The 12,478-nt window shown below is 43.9% G+C and overlaps 1 protein-coding gene across 1 annotated transcript; it reads left to right on the top strand.

Annotated features, from left to right (window-relative positions):
• The first annotated feature begins 1,102 nt into the window (after positions 1–1,102).
• On the top strand, positions 1,103–3,591 carry LOC121439557 (transcription factor 23-like). The gene is made up of 3 exons (XM_041640071.1): positions 1,103–1,321; positions 2,375–2,617; positions 3,415–3,591. Exons 1-3 carry the CDS (start codon positions 1,103–1,105, stop codon positions 3,589–3,591), a joined length of 639 nt encoding a protein of 212 aa, XP_041496005.1.
• Positions 3,592–12,478: the final 8,887 nt, after the last annotated feature.

Below are 12,478 nucleotides of genomic sequence, written 5' to 3'. Positions count from 1 at the left end.
GCTATCCAAGACTACACAGCATAACATTATCTCAAAACAAAATCCTCCGGGCAGGTTGTTTCATCTCCGCACAGTACAGTTCCCCACATCTGAAACGAGTATCGTTTTCAGAAGGCTTTCGGGAGCGGCGCTGGCCGGCTGGCCCAGCCTGAGCAGCAAGTCCAGGTCCCAGTGAGATACTGTCTGAAAGTGCATGTGGGAAAGTCATGTGATTATATTTTAATTAAAAGATTTTAAATGAGGTGGACAACTTGATGTTGACTTCTTGTCTCCACATGTACGTGCACACAGGTACACACACATGTGCGCGTGCACGTGCACACACATACACACACACACACGATCTCTTTATGGTTGCTCTGGAGAATAAGATATTCATATAAAGTGCAGAGGCACAATGCAGGGCATCTACAAGAGCTAGGAACATCAAAGTGTTATTAGGATCCTAGCCAGGTTGTGGTCCTGCCCGTCAAATAGGGATACAGGCTGGTGGCGGGGCAGGGCTAAAGTCCTCATAAGTGAAGGGCAGAGCCCTGAGGATGGCATCATTCCCCTGGAATCTTGGGAAGAAACCACCAAGTTGGAATTGGGAAGCATGTCTGAGGAGTGGGGAGTAGCGCCTCGTCATGTGCTTTTGGTGGGAGGAGGAAAGGACCATGTGAGATAGATGCTGATAGTCTCTGACACAAGGGCTGGAGATCCAGAGCCCCAAACTATGGATTTGAGCCCCAAACCTGAAGCAGTAGGTCCATCAGAGGATGACCCTGGTAAGGTCAGTCAGGGCGTGGAAGGGTACTCTCCTCTTACCCATCTCCAGGCCTTTTTAGCATGGGCCTTGTCCGAGGGCTTTGCCACTCCCAGCATGCGACACCCCCACCTCTCAGCTGGGATGGGAGGCAGGCGGAGGCTATCTGCGGGGGCTGTGCTGGGTGGGCAGTTTTCCCAGAGCGAGGAGTGAAGGATTGAGTTGGCGCCGGCTTCCTCAGATACAGACTCTGCTGGCTGGATGGCCAGCCTGTCCAGGCTAACTTGAGCCTAAGGGCTTCCTCGGGCTCTGTGTGACTGCTCTAGAGGCTATAGCTCCATACCCCAGGAGAGTGACATGTCACAGGAGGCCTCAGGGGCACCAGCAATGCCAAGAGCAGGGCATGGCCAGACTAAGGCCAAAGCACGGTTGCTTCTAGGTGCTGACAGGAAGAGGAGCCGCCTCAGCAAGACAAGGCAGGACCTATGGAACAGCACTAGCTGGAGTAATCACAGACTGAGCAGAGCCACCTCTGCCCCTCGAGGGACCAGAGCTAAGGGAACAGCTCATGGCAGGGTAAGGACTCTTTGGACTAGAGGAGGGAGCTGGGGAAGGCAGGGTTTGAGGGCAATGAGATGCCACCTCTGAGGGCAGAGCCTCAATCGGTATTTGATGGCTCCGCCCAAGGGCAGCATCCTTAGGCCCATGGTGCCACGCTGGAGGTGGGCAGGACAGGTCAGAACTCCATGAGAGCACAGCTCAGAGAGGTGACCTAACTATTGTCTGCTGAGAAACTCAGGCCCAGAGGATGTGAGCTATCTCAGGTCCCTGAACAGCAGCCAGTGGTGGAGGACCTAGACAGAGTATTTGTTATTTATTTGTATTTATTTATTCATCTATCTATCTGTCTGTCTTCCAGTCAGAGTCTCATGTAGTCCAGGCTAGCCTCAAACATCCTCTGTAGCTTAGAACCTGGACTTCTGATCCCTTTGCCCCCACATTCCAAGCGCTGAGAGTATGTGCATAAACACCCAGTTTATGCTGCAATAGGGATCGGGCACAGAGCCTCACACATGTTAGGCAAACATTCCCCCAACTGAGCTACATCCGCAGCCCAGGACTATATGTTCTGACTCTTGTGCAGAGTCCTTTCCTCTTTACCTAGTTGGGTCAAGGGTCAGCTAAGCAGGGGCATGGCTCTATGCTTCCTATAGCCCCCAGGGTACAGCAGGCTCTAGATTGGGAGTAGAACAGATGTTAATGGCATAATAGAAAGAAAGGACTCTTGGGTTCTGAGCCAAGTGTTGCCACCTTCCTGTCATCTGATCCCAGTCCAGGCCTTCCTTCATTTTATTATGAAGCCTGGCTTCAAACCAGTGAGGCCCATTAGCTCCATAAGAAGACATGGCACTAATAGGGTCCTTAGAAGTCAGGACCAACCAGGCGTGGTGGTGAACTCGTATAGCCCCAGCACTTGAGACGTAGAAGCAGGAGGATCCCAAATTCCAGGTCATCCTGGGCTATGCAGAGAGTTCAAGTCTAGCCTGGGCTACAGGAAACCCTGTCCCAACAATAGGAACTCTGACAAGAGGGCAGGGTGAGATGTACTCAAGGGGCACCTCTCTGCAGAGTGAAGCCTGCCCTGAGAACGCAGCACGGGAGCGGACCCGGGTGAGGACACTGCGCCAGGCCTTTCTGGCCCTGCAGGCTGCTTTGCCTGCCGTACCACCTGACACAAAGCTTTCCAAGCTGGACGTGCTGGTGCTGGCCACAAGCTACATAGCCCACCTCACCCGAACGCTCGGCCACGAGTTGCCTGGCCCTGCCTGGCCACCCTTCCTGCGTGGACTCCGGTACTTACACCCCCTCAAGGTAGGTCGCTGGCCTAGGGTCTTGGTAGGAAACCTTGGGGAGGGAAATGGTATTGGGGGCATTTTCCTCCTGTTCTCTCAGGAGAGGGACAGAGGCTGGCTCTTGGAGTGGAGCGGTGACTGGGTGTTGTCTGCATGGGAGTGGATTGCTCCAGGAGGAGAGAAACGCTCTGAGATTCTTAGTGTCTGGGGAAGAGAGGAGTGGGTTCCTGTTCTAAGGCCCAGGACCCAGGAGAGTCACCCATTTCCAAGCAATTTCACCTCCTTGAGTAGCGAGTGGCGCCGGCCTTTCTGGTCTCTGACTATTGTTGCTGCAGACATCTGGTCTCTGGGAGGACAACATCCTACCCCCCCCCCCCCCAGTGCTCTGGAAACACCCATTGGAAGGCAAGCCAGCCGGTGTAGGTCAGAGGTCTTCCAGCAAGCACCATGGCAAACCATTACCCAGTTTCCTGAACCTTAGCTTGAGAATGCACTAAGATTGAATGCTGAAGATAAGCTGGAGGCCAAGCTGAGAACCTTAGGGCAGTTCCCCTGCCCCCTCCCCCACTTAGGGCAGTCCCCCTGTACCCCCACTTAGGGCACTCTACCTTCCTCCAACCAAGTCTTGCTCTTCTTGAGGTCCTTACTGCCCTCAGTGGGCTCCTGTGCCGTTGCCAGGCAGCAGGGAGACCCTCTAAAGCTGTGACATCCAGAGGACATATCAGAGGATGCCAGACTTAAGGTCTTAATTGTTTCCAGGCTATTCAGGACCACACAGTAGCTGTGTTAATCATTCCCCGTCTTCTGTCTTCTCAGAAGTGGCCCATGCGATCTCGTCTTTACGCAGGAGGCTTAGGATGCTCTGGCCTCAATTCCACCACAGCCACCGCTGCCAGCCAGAGAACCAGGGACGAAGAGGTGGGGTCTCAAGTCTCTGTAGCCACAGATGTTCTTGTCGCCGATCCAGTATCTCCAGCTCTTGGTAACAAATGACCAGCCCCTCATCCTCTTCTCTCAGACTGTGGCTCTCACGTAAGGAATCGGATTTTCTACAGCTCTCCCTGTCTTTCCCCCTGACTCGCAGCCTTTGGAATTAACTCAGGCTCAACTTTCAAGTTCAGGCTCGGCTTCCGGCAGGCAGAAGAAGCAATGGTGACGTCAATGGTGGAGAGTTCTGAGGGGACCCAGGATGAAGATCTTCACCTTTGGCTCTTAGGAGGGGACATTCCTGGCACTTCTAGGTAGTGGCAGGAAGTGAAAGAGCAAAGTGTTTGATGTGGTTTAAAGTCAAGCTAGGGAATCACCCTCCTCTTACTTCCCTAGGCTTCTTCCCAGCGAGAAAACAGAAATGACTCTGCAGGCTCAGGTGGAGGAGGCTAGGGTGGCGTTAGCCCCAGGCGCTCTTGGCCGCACAGGGAACAGGAAGGGCTTTTGGTAGCAGTACACGTGACCTCTAGGTCACAAGGTCACAAAGCCAGAGAGGAAACTGAAGAATAAAGTGTGATTTTTTTTAAAAAATTGCCCTACAAGATACTTATCTAACATCAAAGAGGAAGCGAAAAGTTTAGAGTTCTTGTCCCTGGATATGGTCTCTCCAGCTGCCCCCATCACCACATTCCCCCACCAAGGCCCTGCATCCTTTCACACTTTCTTAGCACGGGCTCTGTCTAGAGATGAAGCCACCACACTTACACGGCTTACATTCCAGGGGAACTCCCAGCTGTCTAGGGGGAGATGGTTTTATCCCAAAGGCATCTCTACTTTCACTCAATGAGGCAGCCAATCACAGCCCTGCCTCCAAAAGGTTGGCACCATGCACTCAGCTGTCTCCTGGAAGAGACTAAGACGAGGCATGTGTATCTTTCGGGGGGGGGGGGGTGTGTGTGACAACTATGGTCTTCATTTCTGTTATATTAGAAACCTTGCCTCAAGAAAATACAAGACAAGCATGTCCTCTGTGTCATCACTAACTGGGGCTTTGTTGGTTTGGGTATAATCTATACAGTTCTAGAAATCAGCTCCCAAGGCCAACTTCTCCCCACAGACATTGACATCCCAGGCCTGCTCCAAGTCGTGGGACAGAGTGCCAATATTTTGCTATAGCTTTAGTGACACTAGTCCTTGACCCTGAAGAAATAATTGGAGGACAAAGCACACAATGCAACGAGCCTTCCAAGTCAGGTAGAGTTTCAGAAAGGCTCCTCAAGCCTAGACACAGAAGAACAGCCTTCCTGTCAAATTTTAGTAACCAAGGCCAACTAGAGTCCTAACCGGATGATCGTGAGCCGAGTGAGGCTTAGGCAGGCTGGAAGGGATGGGTCTGCTCCTCCTGGGCTGACCAGGGCATTCGGGGAAAGGGGGTTGAGGGGGTGACTCAGCAAGCTGGGGTGTAGCTAGAAGACACAGAACGTCCCAGCCAGAGCTGCATGGGCTGTGGGAGAGCAGCTGGGCTGTGGCTGGGAGCCATCGCAGAAGGCCTTAGCCAAGGCCAAACGCATAAATCTGCCCGGTCCCGCATTTCTGCTAAGAGACCCTGAGAACTTGTCCAGAGCTGATGCGGGCAGCTGGACGGGGCCAGGCAGGGGCAGTGACCAGGTGTGGGAGGGCAAAAGCAGTATTCTTCACAAGACCATAAAAGTCCAGCCTAGGGGGTTCTATTTTTAAAATCAAATACAGCATCTCCCTGGTTGAGTTGTTGGAGGGTGGTAAAAAGATGTGTCCATGATTTCCTCCCAGTTGGTGACATAAAATTGGTCTCTGGGAAGGCAAATGACTGGTTTTGGGTATGTACTGGAAGTCCCCCTCACAGCTTAGAACATCTCCCAGTGATCGGGTAGAGTTAGATTTAGAGCCTGGAGTGTCCACCCTGCCCAGACTCAAGCTTTTGCCTCATTTTGACAACTCCCTCAGGACTGAACACTTACCAGTGCCCTGGTGGAGAAGACAAAGAGGATGAAGATGGTAGAGGATTGGGTTAAGAACAAGCCCATCAAAGAAGAGATACTTTTTGTTTTTATTTGTTTTGTTTTTTACATAGTTCACTGTGTAGCCCAGGCTGGCTTTGAACTTGAAATTCTTCTGCCTCAGCAGGGATGATGGGCTCACAGGCCTTTACCTCTCTTCCCAACTAGGATATGTTTCTAAGGCTGCTTCCAGGGAATACGGTTTTCTTGGTGACTAAGACAGTCATCTGGTCCAGTCACCCCTGGGAGCCAGGGGGGGCTGGCAGTGGGGAAAGGAGCCAAAGCCAAACGAAGACTCAGGGCACGACTGGGGGTCCACCCTCTCTAAGGAGCCCAATACTGCCCTTGGGAAATAGCGCTCTGGGGACTGGAGTCTGTAAGCCAAGCAGAAGCAGTAATGAGCCCCTTTGTTCCCACAGCAGAGGAAGAAAAGCACCTGCTGACTGGGAGACCTATGCTCTCCAGTGCTGGGGACATGGCAGATAAGGGCAGTTAGAGGCCATAGAAGGAGCTGAAATCTGTCTCCATCAACAGCAATTCCCTAGGACCAAGCATGCGCAGGGAAGAATATGCCTAATTGAAGGTGACATGTGGTGTGAAGATTCCCTGGTCCAGGAGTCAGTTGCACGGCTGCACCCAGTGAACCTAGTCCATTCTGCTTTCTTCCAGTCCTCAGGGTGAGGTGCAGGCAGAGTGGGAAGGAAGACCTCGCTGTTGCCTCCCTCCACCCAGCTGGATGTGCTCCAAGAGCCCATGGCTGAGGCTCCGATGGAGCTTTGGAAGGGCACAGTTAAGGATGACGGTGGCCGTGGACTTATCCCTACAATAAGTTACTCTTTAGAAATTAAATTTAACTCATCTGCAGCTGGAAGCAGCAGCAGTGTCACTGCAGAGACTGTGGGGAAGCAGTCAGACCCAGAGCTCGATCACATTTCACATGTTAGAAGTCTGGGAAAGACATGAAAATGTTCACTGGAAGTGTGTGTGTGTGTGTGTGTGTGTGTGTGTGTGTGTGTGTGTATCTGTGCGTGTGTATCTGTGTGTGTGTGTGTGAGAAATGACTACCTGCACTAAGAATAGATCATTAGCATGCTGTGTGCTGGAGCTGCTATCATGACTAAATAAAACAGCATTGAGTGAAAACAGTTATAACAAATATATTTCTTTTCTTTTCTTTTTTTTCTTTTTTTTTTTTTTTTTGATTTTTCGAGAGAGGGTTTCTCCATAGCTTTTGGTTCCTGTCCTGGAACTAGCTCTTGTAGACCAGGCTGGCCTCGAACTCACAGAGATCCGCCTGCCTCTGCCTCCCGAGTGCTGGGATTAAAGGCGTGCGCCACCACCGCCCGGCAACAAATATATTTCTAAAAATTTCTATATCCTGGATGACTTAATCAAATCCACAAAGATCCTGCCTACTGCATCAGCATCAGTGTAGATTCTTGCAGTGAATTACACAAAACAAACTGAAAATTTTGTGATGCTTACAAACAAATTCATGCTTCCATCATTTGGTTTTCACGGTGTGGATGATCTGTGTCTAGTGAGTAAGTGGCATTTATTGGCATCCTTTTATTCCAGTTTTAAAACAACGATTTCATAGTCCCGCATTATCTATTTAACACTATAATTTTGTTGTATTTGTGTGTAGGAGAGAAAGAAACAGGAGAGCAGCTCAACATTAGTTCAAACTGATTTCAATCGAACTCGTAGAAACATCTGTCTTACCCTTCAAACTGCTGGGTTCATAGGTGTTGCCACCACACCTGACTTCACTTTCCATTTGAGTCTCCTGTATATTTATAATTTTATTTATAATATTAATAATTAATATTCCAGCATATAAAAATGAACTTATGACATTCATCAGCTAAACTTAAATTTACTTGGCATATTTTGAATATGCATACTTTAATAAAAATTGTATTTTGTAACTATTAAAAAACTTTGGGTATTTTGACTTTAAATAATTTGATACTAGTAATTCAAGAACTGAAAATATTTCTCACTGCTAATTAAAAGCTTATTCAATATTATACCAATAGCAGTGTAACAATGATAAACTTAGAAAACGAAAAATATTAAAAATTAATTCATTTTATTAAAACACTCAAACTCCTACTGAAAATTACTTAGTTTATATTTTTGTTAAGATAACATTGAAATGATTTAAATAGTTTATTTTCTCTTTTAGAAAAATAAAATACAATGAGAAAGAAATAATTTAGTGAATAAGTGAAGTAGGATTCTAGATGCTTTTGAGATAACCAAAAAGATCTACTTCATTAAAAAATATTACAACAGGATAAACATATGTAAGAAAAATTTCAATCTAATTAATAGAATGTTAAGACCATCTTACATTTTACTAAGCCATAAAGAGAAACTCTCCTAAGAATTCCCAAGTATACACAAACTAAACAGAACAGAAAATTACTGATAAACACTAAATTAATTAAAATTATTGCATAGTCCTGGTGAAGTTTCCTATAAATAATTGCACAAGTTTGAGAAAGGTAGAAAAATGAGAAAATATAAAATATAATTTATATATATATATCTTAATATTATAAATGTACTCCTGCAGGTTAATAAATGCATGTTCTTTGTGTTTCACCCTCTGAGCCATTTCAGCTGTTTTGTGAGAGGGTTGGAAATGTAACACAGCTGCAGTTATTTAGGAAGAATCATGTGTATAAAATTATGAGCTACTCTCAGAAGGATCCATAGTCAGATATGCTCATTTAAATACTTCATGTGGGGTCACTTTTTTACAGAGATATAAATGTACATTTACTGTACAAAGAGATAGATATCATTACATTTTCATTCAATACATAATATTCATGATCACCTTCACCCTATTAGCCTTCCCTGTCTAGGCGTTGTCCTCTTTCCAAAAGGCCACCTTCTACTATCACACACATTACAATCAGAGGTCACACAGCAAGAGAAATCTATGTTCTTTTACAAATTATTACACTGATATTTTATGTCTGCAGGCATTTGTTGTGTTTTCTCTTGATATAATAAGGCTCAGAAATGAATTCTAAACAGAGAACTCTCTAATCATTTTATTACAGAAAAATCTGCTTCCTTTTCCTCACTATTAATGAAGAGTAAAAGACACACTCACCTGGCAGGACCTTTAATAAACATCCATTTAGAATGAGGCAATAAGGCATAGTTATAAAGAAGAAGTGTCATCAGCTCATCTCTCTCTAGACCCATAATCACCATGTCACTGGTAAGGTGAAGTTATAACCTTGAAGTTGTTAGAAAGTGAACTTTCCTAATTCCAGGACAACAATTGAGAAAGAACAGCTGAACACTGGCTTTCCCATGTGTGATCTCTTCTCCCAAGTCCCTATTGGTCTGTGTAGATTAGCTCATCCAGTCCTTCTGGACAAAACTAAAGTAAAAATAACATCACATTCAAAAGAAGTAGAAAAACATTTTGATTCCTCAAGGAATCCTATTTGCTTCCAAAATGTTTATTAATAACCTCCATATTTACTTGACAGTGGTTTCATGACCTCACCGAGAAATTAAAAATCTTTTGCTAAAATTAAAAAAATATTTGTAAATACACTTGGGAAAATTAATCTTTCTTACAGGAACACAGACATGAGTTGAGGTAATCAGCAGATAGTGAGCTGCAGATGTGGGTTGTAACTTAGTTGATAGAGTGTATGTGTAGACATTGTTGTTAATGTGGGATACCATGGAGAAATCAAACCTTGAACTTCTATGCACATGTGAGGGAAAAGAATCCCAAGTCAATGGCAAACACAAGACCTTCAAGGAGATCTTAGAAGAAATCTGTCCAAAACTAAGGAAAGTTCACCCATACACATAGAAGAAGCACACAGAACATATTAAAGACAAGAACATAAGAAAATTCTAGAGCATCTCATATTTAAAACATTGAGGAGACAGAGCAATAAAGGTGCATTGAAAGTTGCAAGGGAAAAAGTGCAAATCACAAGTGAAGAACACTTTTCAGAGAACAGCTGATTTTTCAAAGAAAACTTTCAAAGCCTGAAGAACCTGGAATAATACCACCCAAGTCCTAAATGACAACCAATTTAACAATATGACCAACAAAACTACTGTCGTGATTTAAGGAAAAGGAACAATTTTACAAACACAACCAATTTAACAATATGACCAACAAAGCTACTGTCATGATTTAAGGAAAAGGAACAATTTTACAAACATTTACAGCCTAAAAATAATTTATATGCAACAAACCAAACCCAAGGTAATACAGGAAGCTTTATTTTGCTGTAAATAGAGGGATAAGCTAAACATAGAGACTTCTAAAGGAACATGAGCCATAATTATTAAACCATAAAGACCACTGAGAACACAACAATGAAAATCAATAACATGATGACCAGAACTAGCACACACATTTCAATAACAATTTAAGCGTGAATGGCCTCAATTCGCCACTTAAAAGACAGAGTGTGACCTAATGGATCAAGAAACCAAATCTATCTATCTGGTGCCTACAAGAAACAGATTTTAGTTATAAAGATAGGCACTACCTTAGAATAAAAGGAAAGACAAAAGTACTCCAATCAAGTAAAACTAGGAAGAAAGAAGATAGCACCATCCAAACATCTAAGATAATAGACTTGGAACAGAAACTGAGCAACAGAAATAAAGAGGGAAACTACATTTTGATCAAGGGATCAGTTAACCAAGAAGTCATTACTGCCCTAAACATATGCACACCAAACTCGGGGACAGAAAATTTCAAAAAAAATATATCTCTGTTTTAAAAGACACAGATTAACCCTAATCCATTAATAGTAGGAGAATTCAATGCCCAACTTTCTCCAAGAGACATGATATCGTGCAAGAAAAAATATACAGAGAAACATCAGAATTAATTCACATCACATATCAAATGGTCTTAAAAATGCCTATAAAAAAGTTCACTCAAACACTAAAGAATACACATTTTACTTTGCATTATAAAGAAACTTTTCTAAAATAGACCACATATTGATATGTACAACAAATTATTACAAATGAAAGAGATTGAATGTCCTTGTAGCATAATTGAGCGTCCTTTGGGTATATGCCCAAGAATGGTATTCCTGGATCCTGAGGTATGTTGATTTCCAATTTTCTGAGAAACCACCATACTGACTTCCAGAGTGGTTGTACAAATTTGAAGTCCCATTAGTAATGGATGGATGTTTGCGTGACTACACATTTGCTCCAGCATAGTCTATCATTGGTGTTTTTGATCTTAGCCATTCTGAGTGGTGTAAGATGGTATCTCAGAGTTGTTTGGTTTGCATTTCTCTGATGGCTAAGGATGTTGTATTACAACCATTTGAGATTCTTCCGTTTAGAATTCACTATTCAGTTCTTTACCACATTTTTAAAAATTGGGTTATCTGGATTTTTGATGTCTAATTTCTTGAGTTTTTTAATATATTTTTAAGATTTGTTATCTCTGTCATATGGGCATGGTGATGATCTTTTCCTATTCAGTGGTCTGTGTTTTTGTCTTTTTGACAGCGACAACAAGCTTTACAGAAGCTTCTCAACTTCAAGAGGTCCTTATTTTATTGTTGCTCTTAGTGTCTGTGCTACTGGTATTATATATAGGAAGGGGTCTCCTGTGCTCATGCATTGAAGGCTACTTTCCACTGCTCTTCTATCAGGCTTAGGGTGGTTGGATTTATATTATATTTAATCCATTTGGACTTGAGTTTTGTGCATGGGGATACATATTGATCTCTTTGCATTCTTCTATATGCTGACATCCAGTTATGGCAGCACTATTTGTTGAAGGTACTTTGTTCCATTGTATAATCTCAAAAATCAGATGTTCATAGATGTGTAGATTAATATTCAGGTCTTTTTTTTGATTCGATTGGTCAACCTGTCTGTTTTTATGCTAATACTAAGCTGTCTCCATTACAATAACTCTATAATAGAGCTTGATGTCAAGGATAGTGATACCTACAGGATTGTTTTGGTTATACTGATTTTTTTGTTTTTCCATATGAAGTTGATTATTATTCTTGCACGTTCTGTGAAGAATTGTGTTGGGATTTTGATTCTGATTGCTTTGAATTTATACATTGCTTCTGGTAGGATTGTCATTTTTATTAGGTTGCTCTTACCTATCCAAGAGCATGGGAGATCTCATTTTCTGGTATCTTCTTCAGTTTCTTTCTTCAAAGACTTAGAGTTATTGTCAAACAGGTATTTCACTACTTTGGTTAGTGTTAACTCAAGATATTTTATGTTATTTATAGCTGTGGTGAAGGCTGATCTTTCTCTGATTCATTTCTCAGCTTCTTTATTATTTGTCTTTAGAAGGGTTACTGATTTTTATAGTTGATCTTCTCTCCTACCATATTACTGAAGGTGTTTATCAGCTGTAGCAGTTCCCTAGTAGAGTTTTGGGGGAGGGGTCACTTATGTATATAATCGCATCATCTGCAAATAAGAGAAAGTTTGACTTCTTTCCAATTTGAATCCCCTTGAATCTACTTTTGTTGTCTTATTGCTCTAGTCAGAACGTGCAGCCTCCACTTTCCTTAGAGCTAAAATTGGTGTGGGGAGGTTTGCATCAGGTCCCTCACCTGCTGTAGTTGGCTAACAGAATGAAGAAGGGTCTTTCCTTCACTATATAGCCACATAGCAGGCTTGACGTGCTCTCCCGTTCTCTTGCCCTCACCCATGCCCGAGCACATAAGTTCATCTCTGTTGTGCTGTCCAGAGGATGTGTAGGACTCTCTCTTTGGAGTGCTTCTTTAGGTGAGAGCCAGAACCATTCTCCATAGTGTTGTAGCCAGTGAGGGGCAAGATCAATTCTGTACAGCCTTATCCTCTGGAGCGTTGGTGGAATTAGGAGCCACAGACATCAACAGAAATAATGGATGTAC

The sequence above is a fragment of the Microtus oregoni genome, unplaced genomic scaffold (genome assembly GCF_018167655.1).
Source record: "Microtus oregoni isolate MIOR12 unplaced genomic scaffold, Mior012 000062F_ref0000492, whole genome shotgun sequence".
NCBI lineage: Eukaryota > Metazoa > Chordata > Mammalia > Rodentia > Cricetidae > Microtus > Microtus oregoni.
The sequence above is the reverse complement of the archived record's forward strand: the minus strand, read 5'-3'. Positions and strand labels throughout refer to the sequence as shown.

What these genes read in the sequence shown, in the direction of transcription:
- LOC121439557 (XM_041640071.1), top strand. Translation starts at nt 1,103, where the DNA reads ATGTCACAGGAGGCCTCAGGGGCACCAGCAATGCCAAGAGCAGGGCAT. An exon ending in AGGGAACAGCTCATGGCAGG is followed by an intron (nt 1,322 to 2,374) that starts GTAAGGACTCTT and finishes ACCTCTCTGCAG; the next exon opens with AGTGAAGCCTGCCCTGAGAA. An exon ending in GGTACTTACACCCCCTCAAG is followed by an intron (nt 2,618 to 3,414) that starts GTAGGTCGCTGG and finishes CTGTCTTCTCAG; the next exon opens with AAGTGGCCCATGCGATCTCG.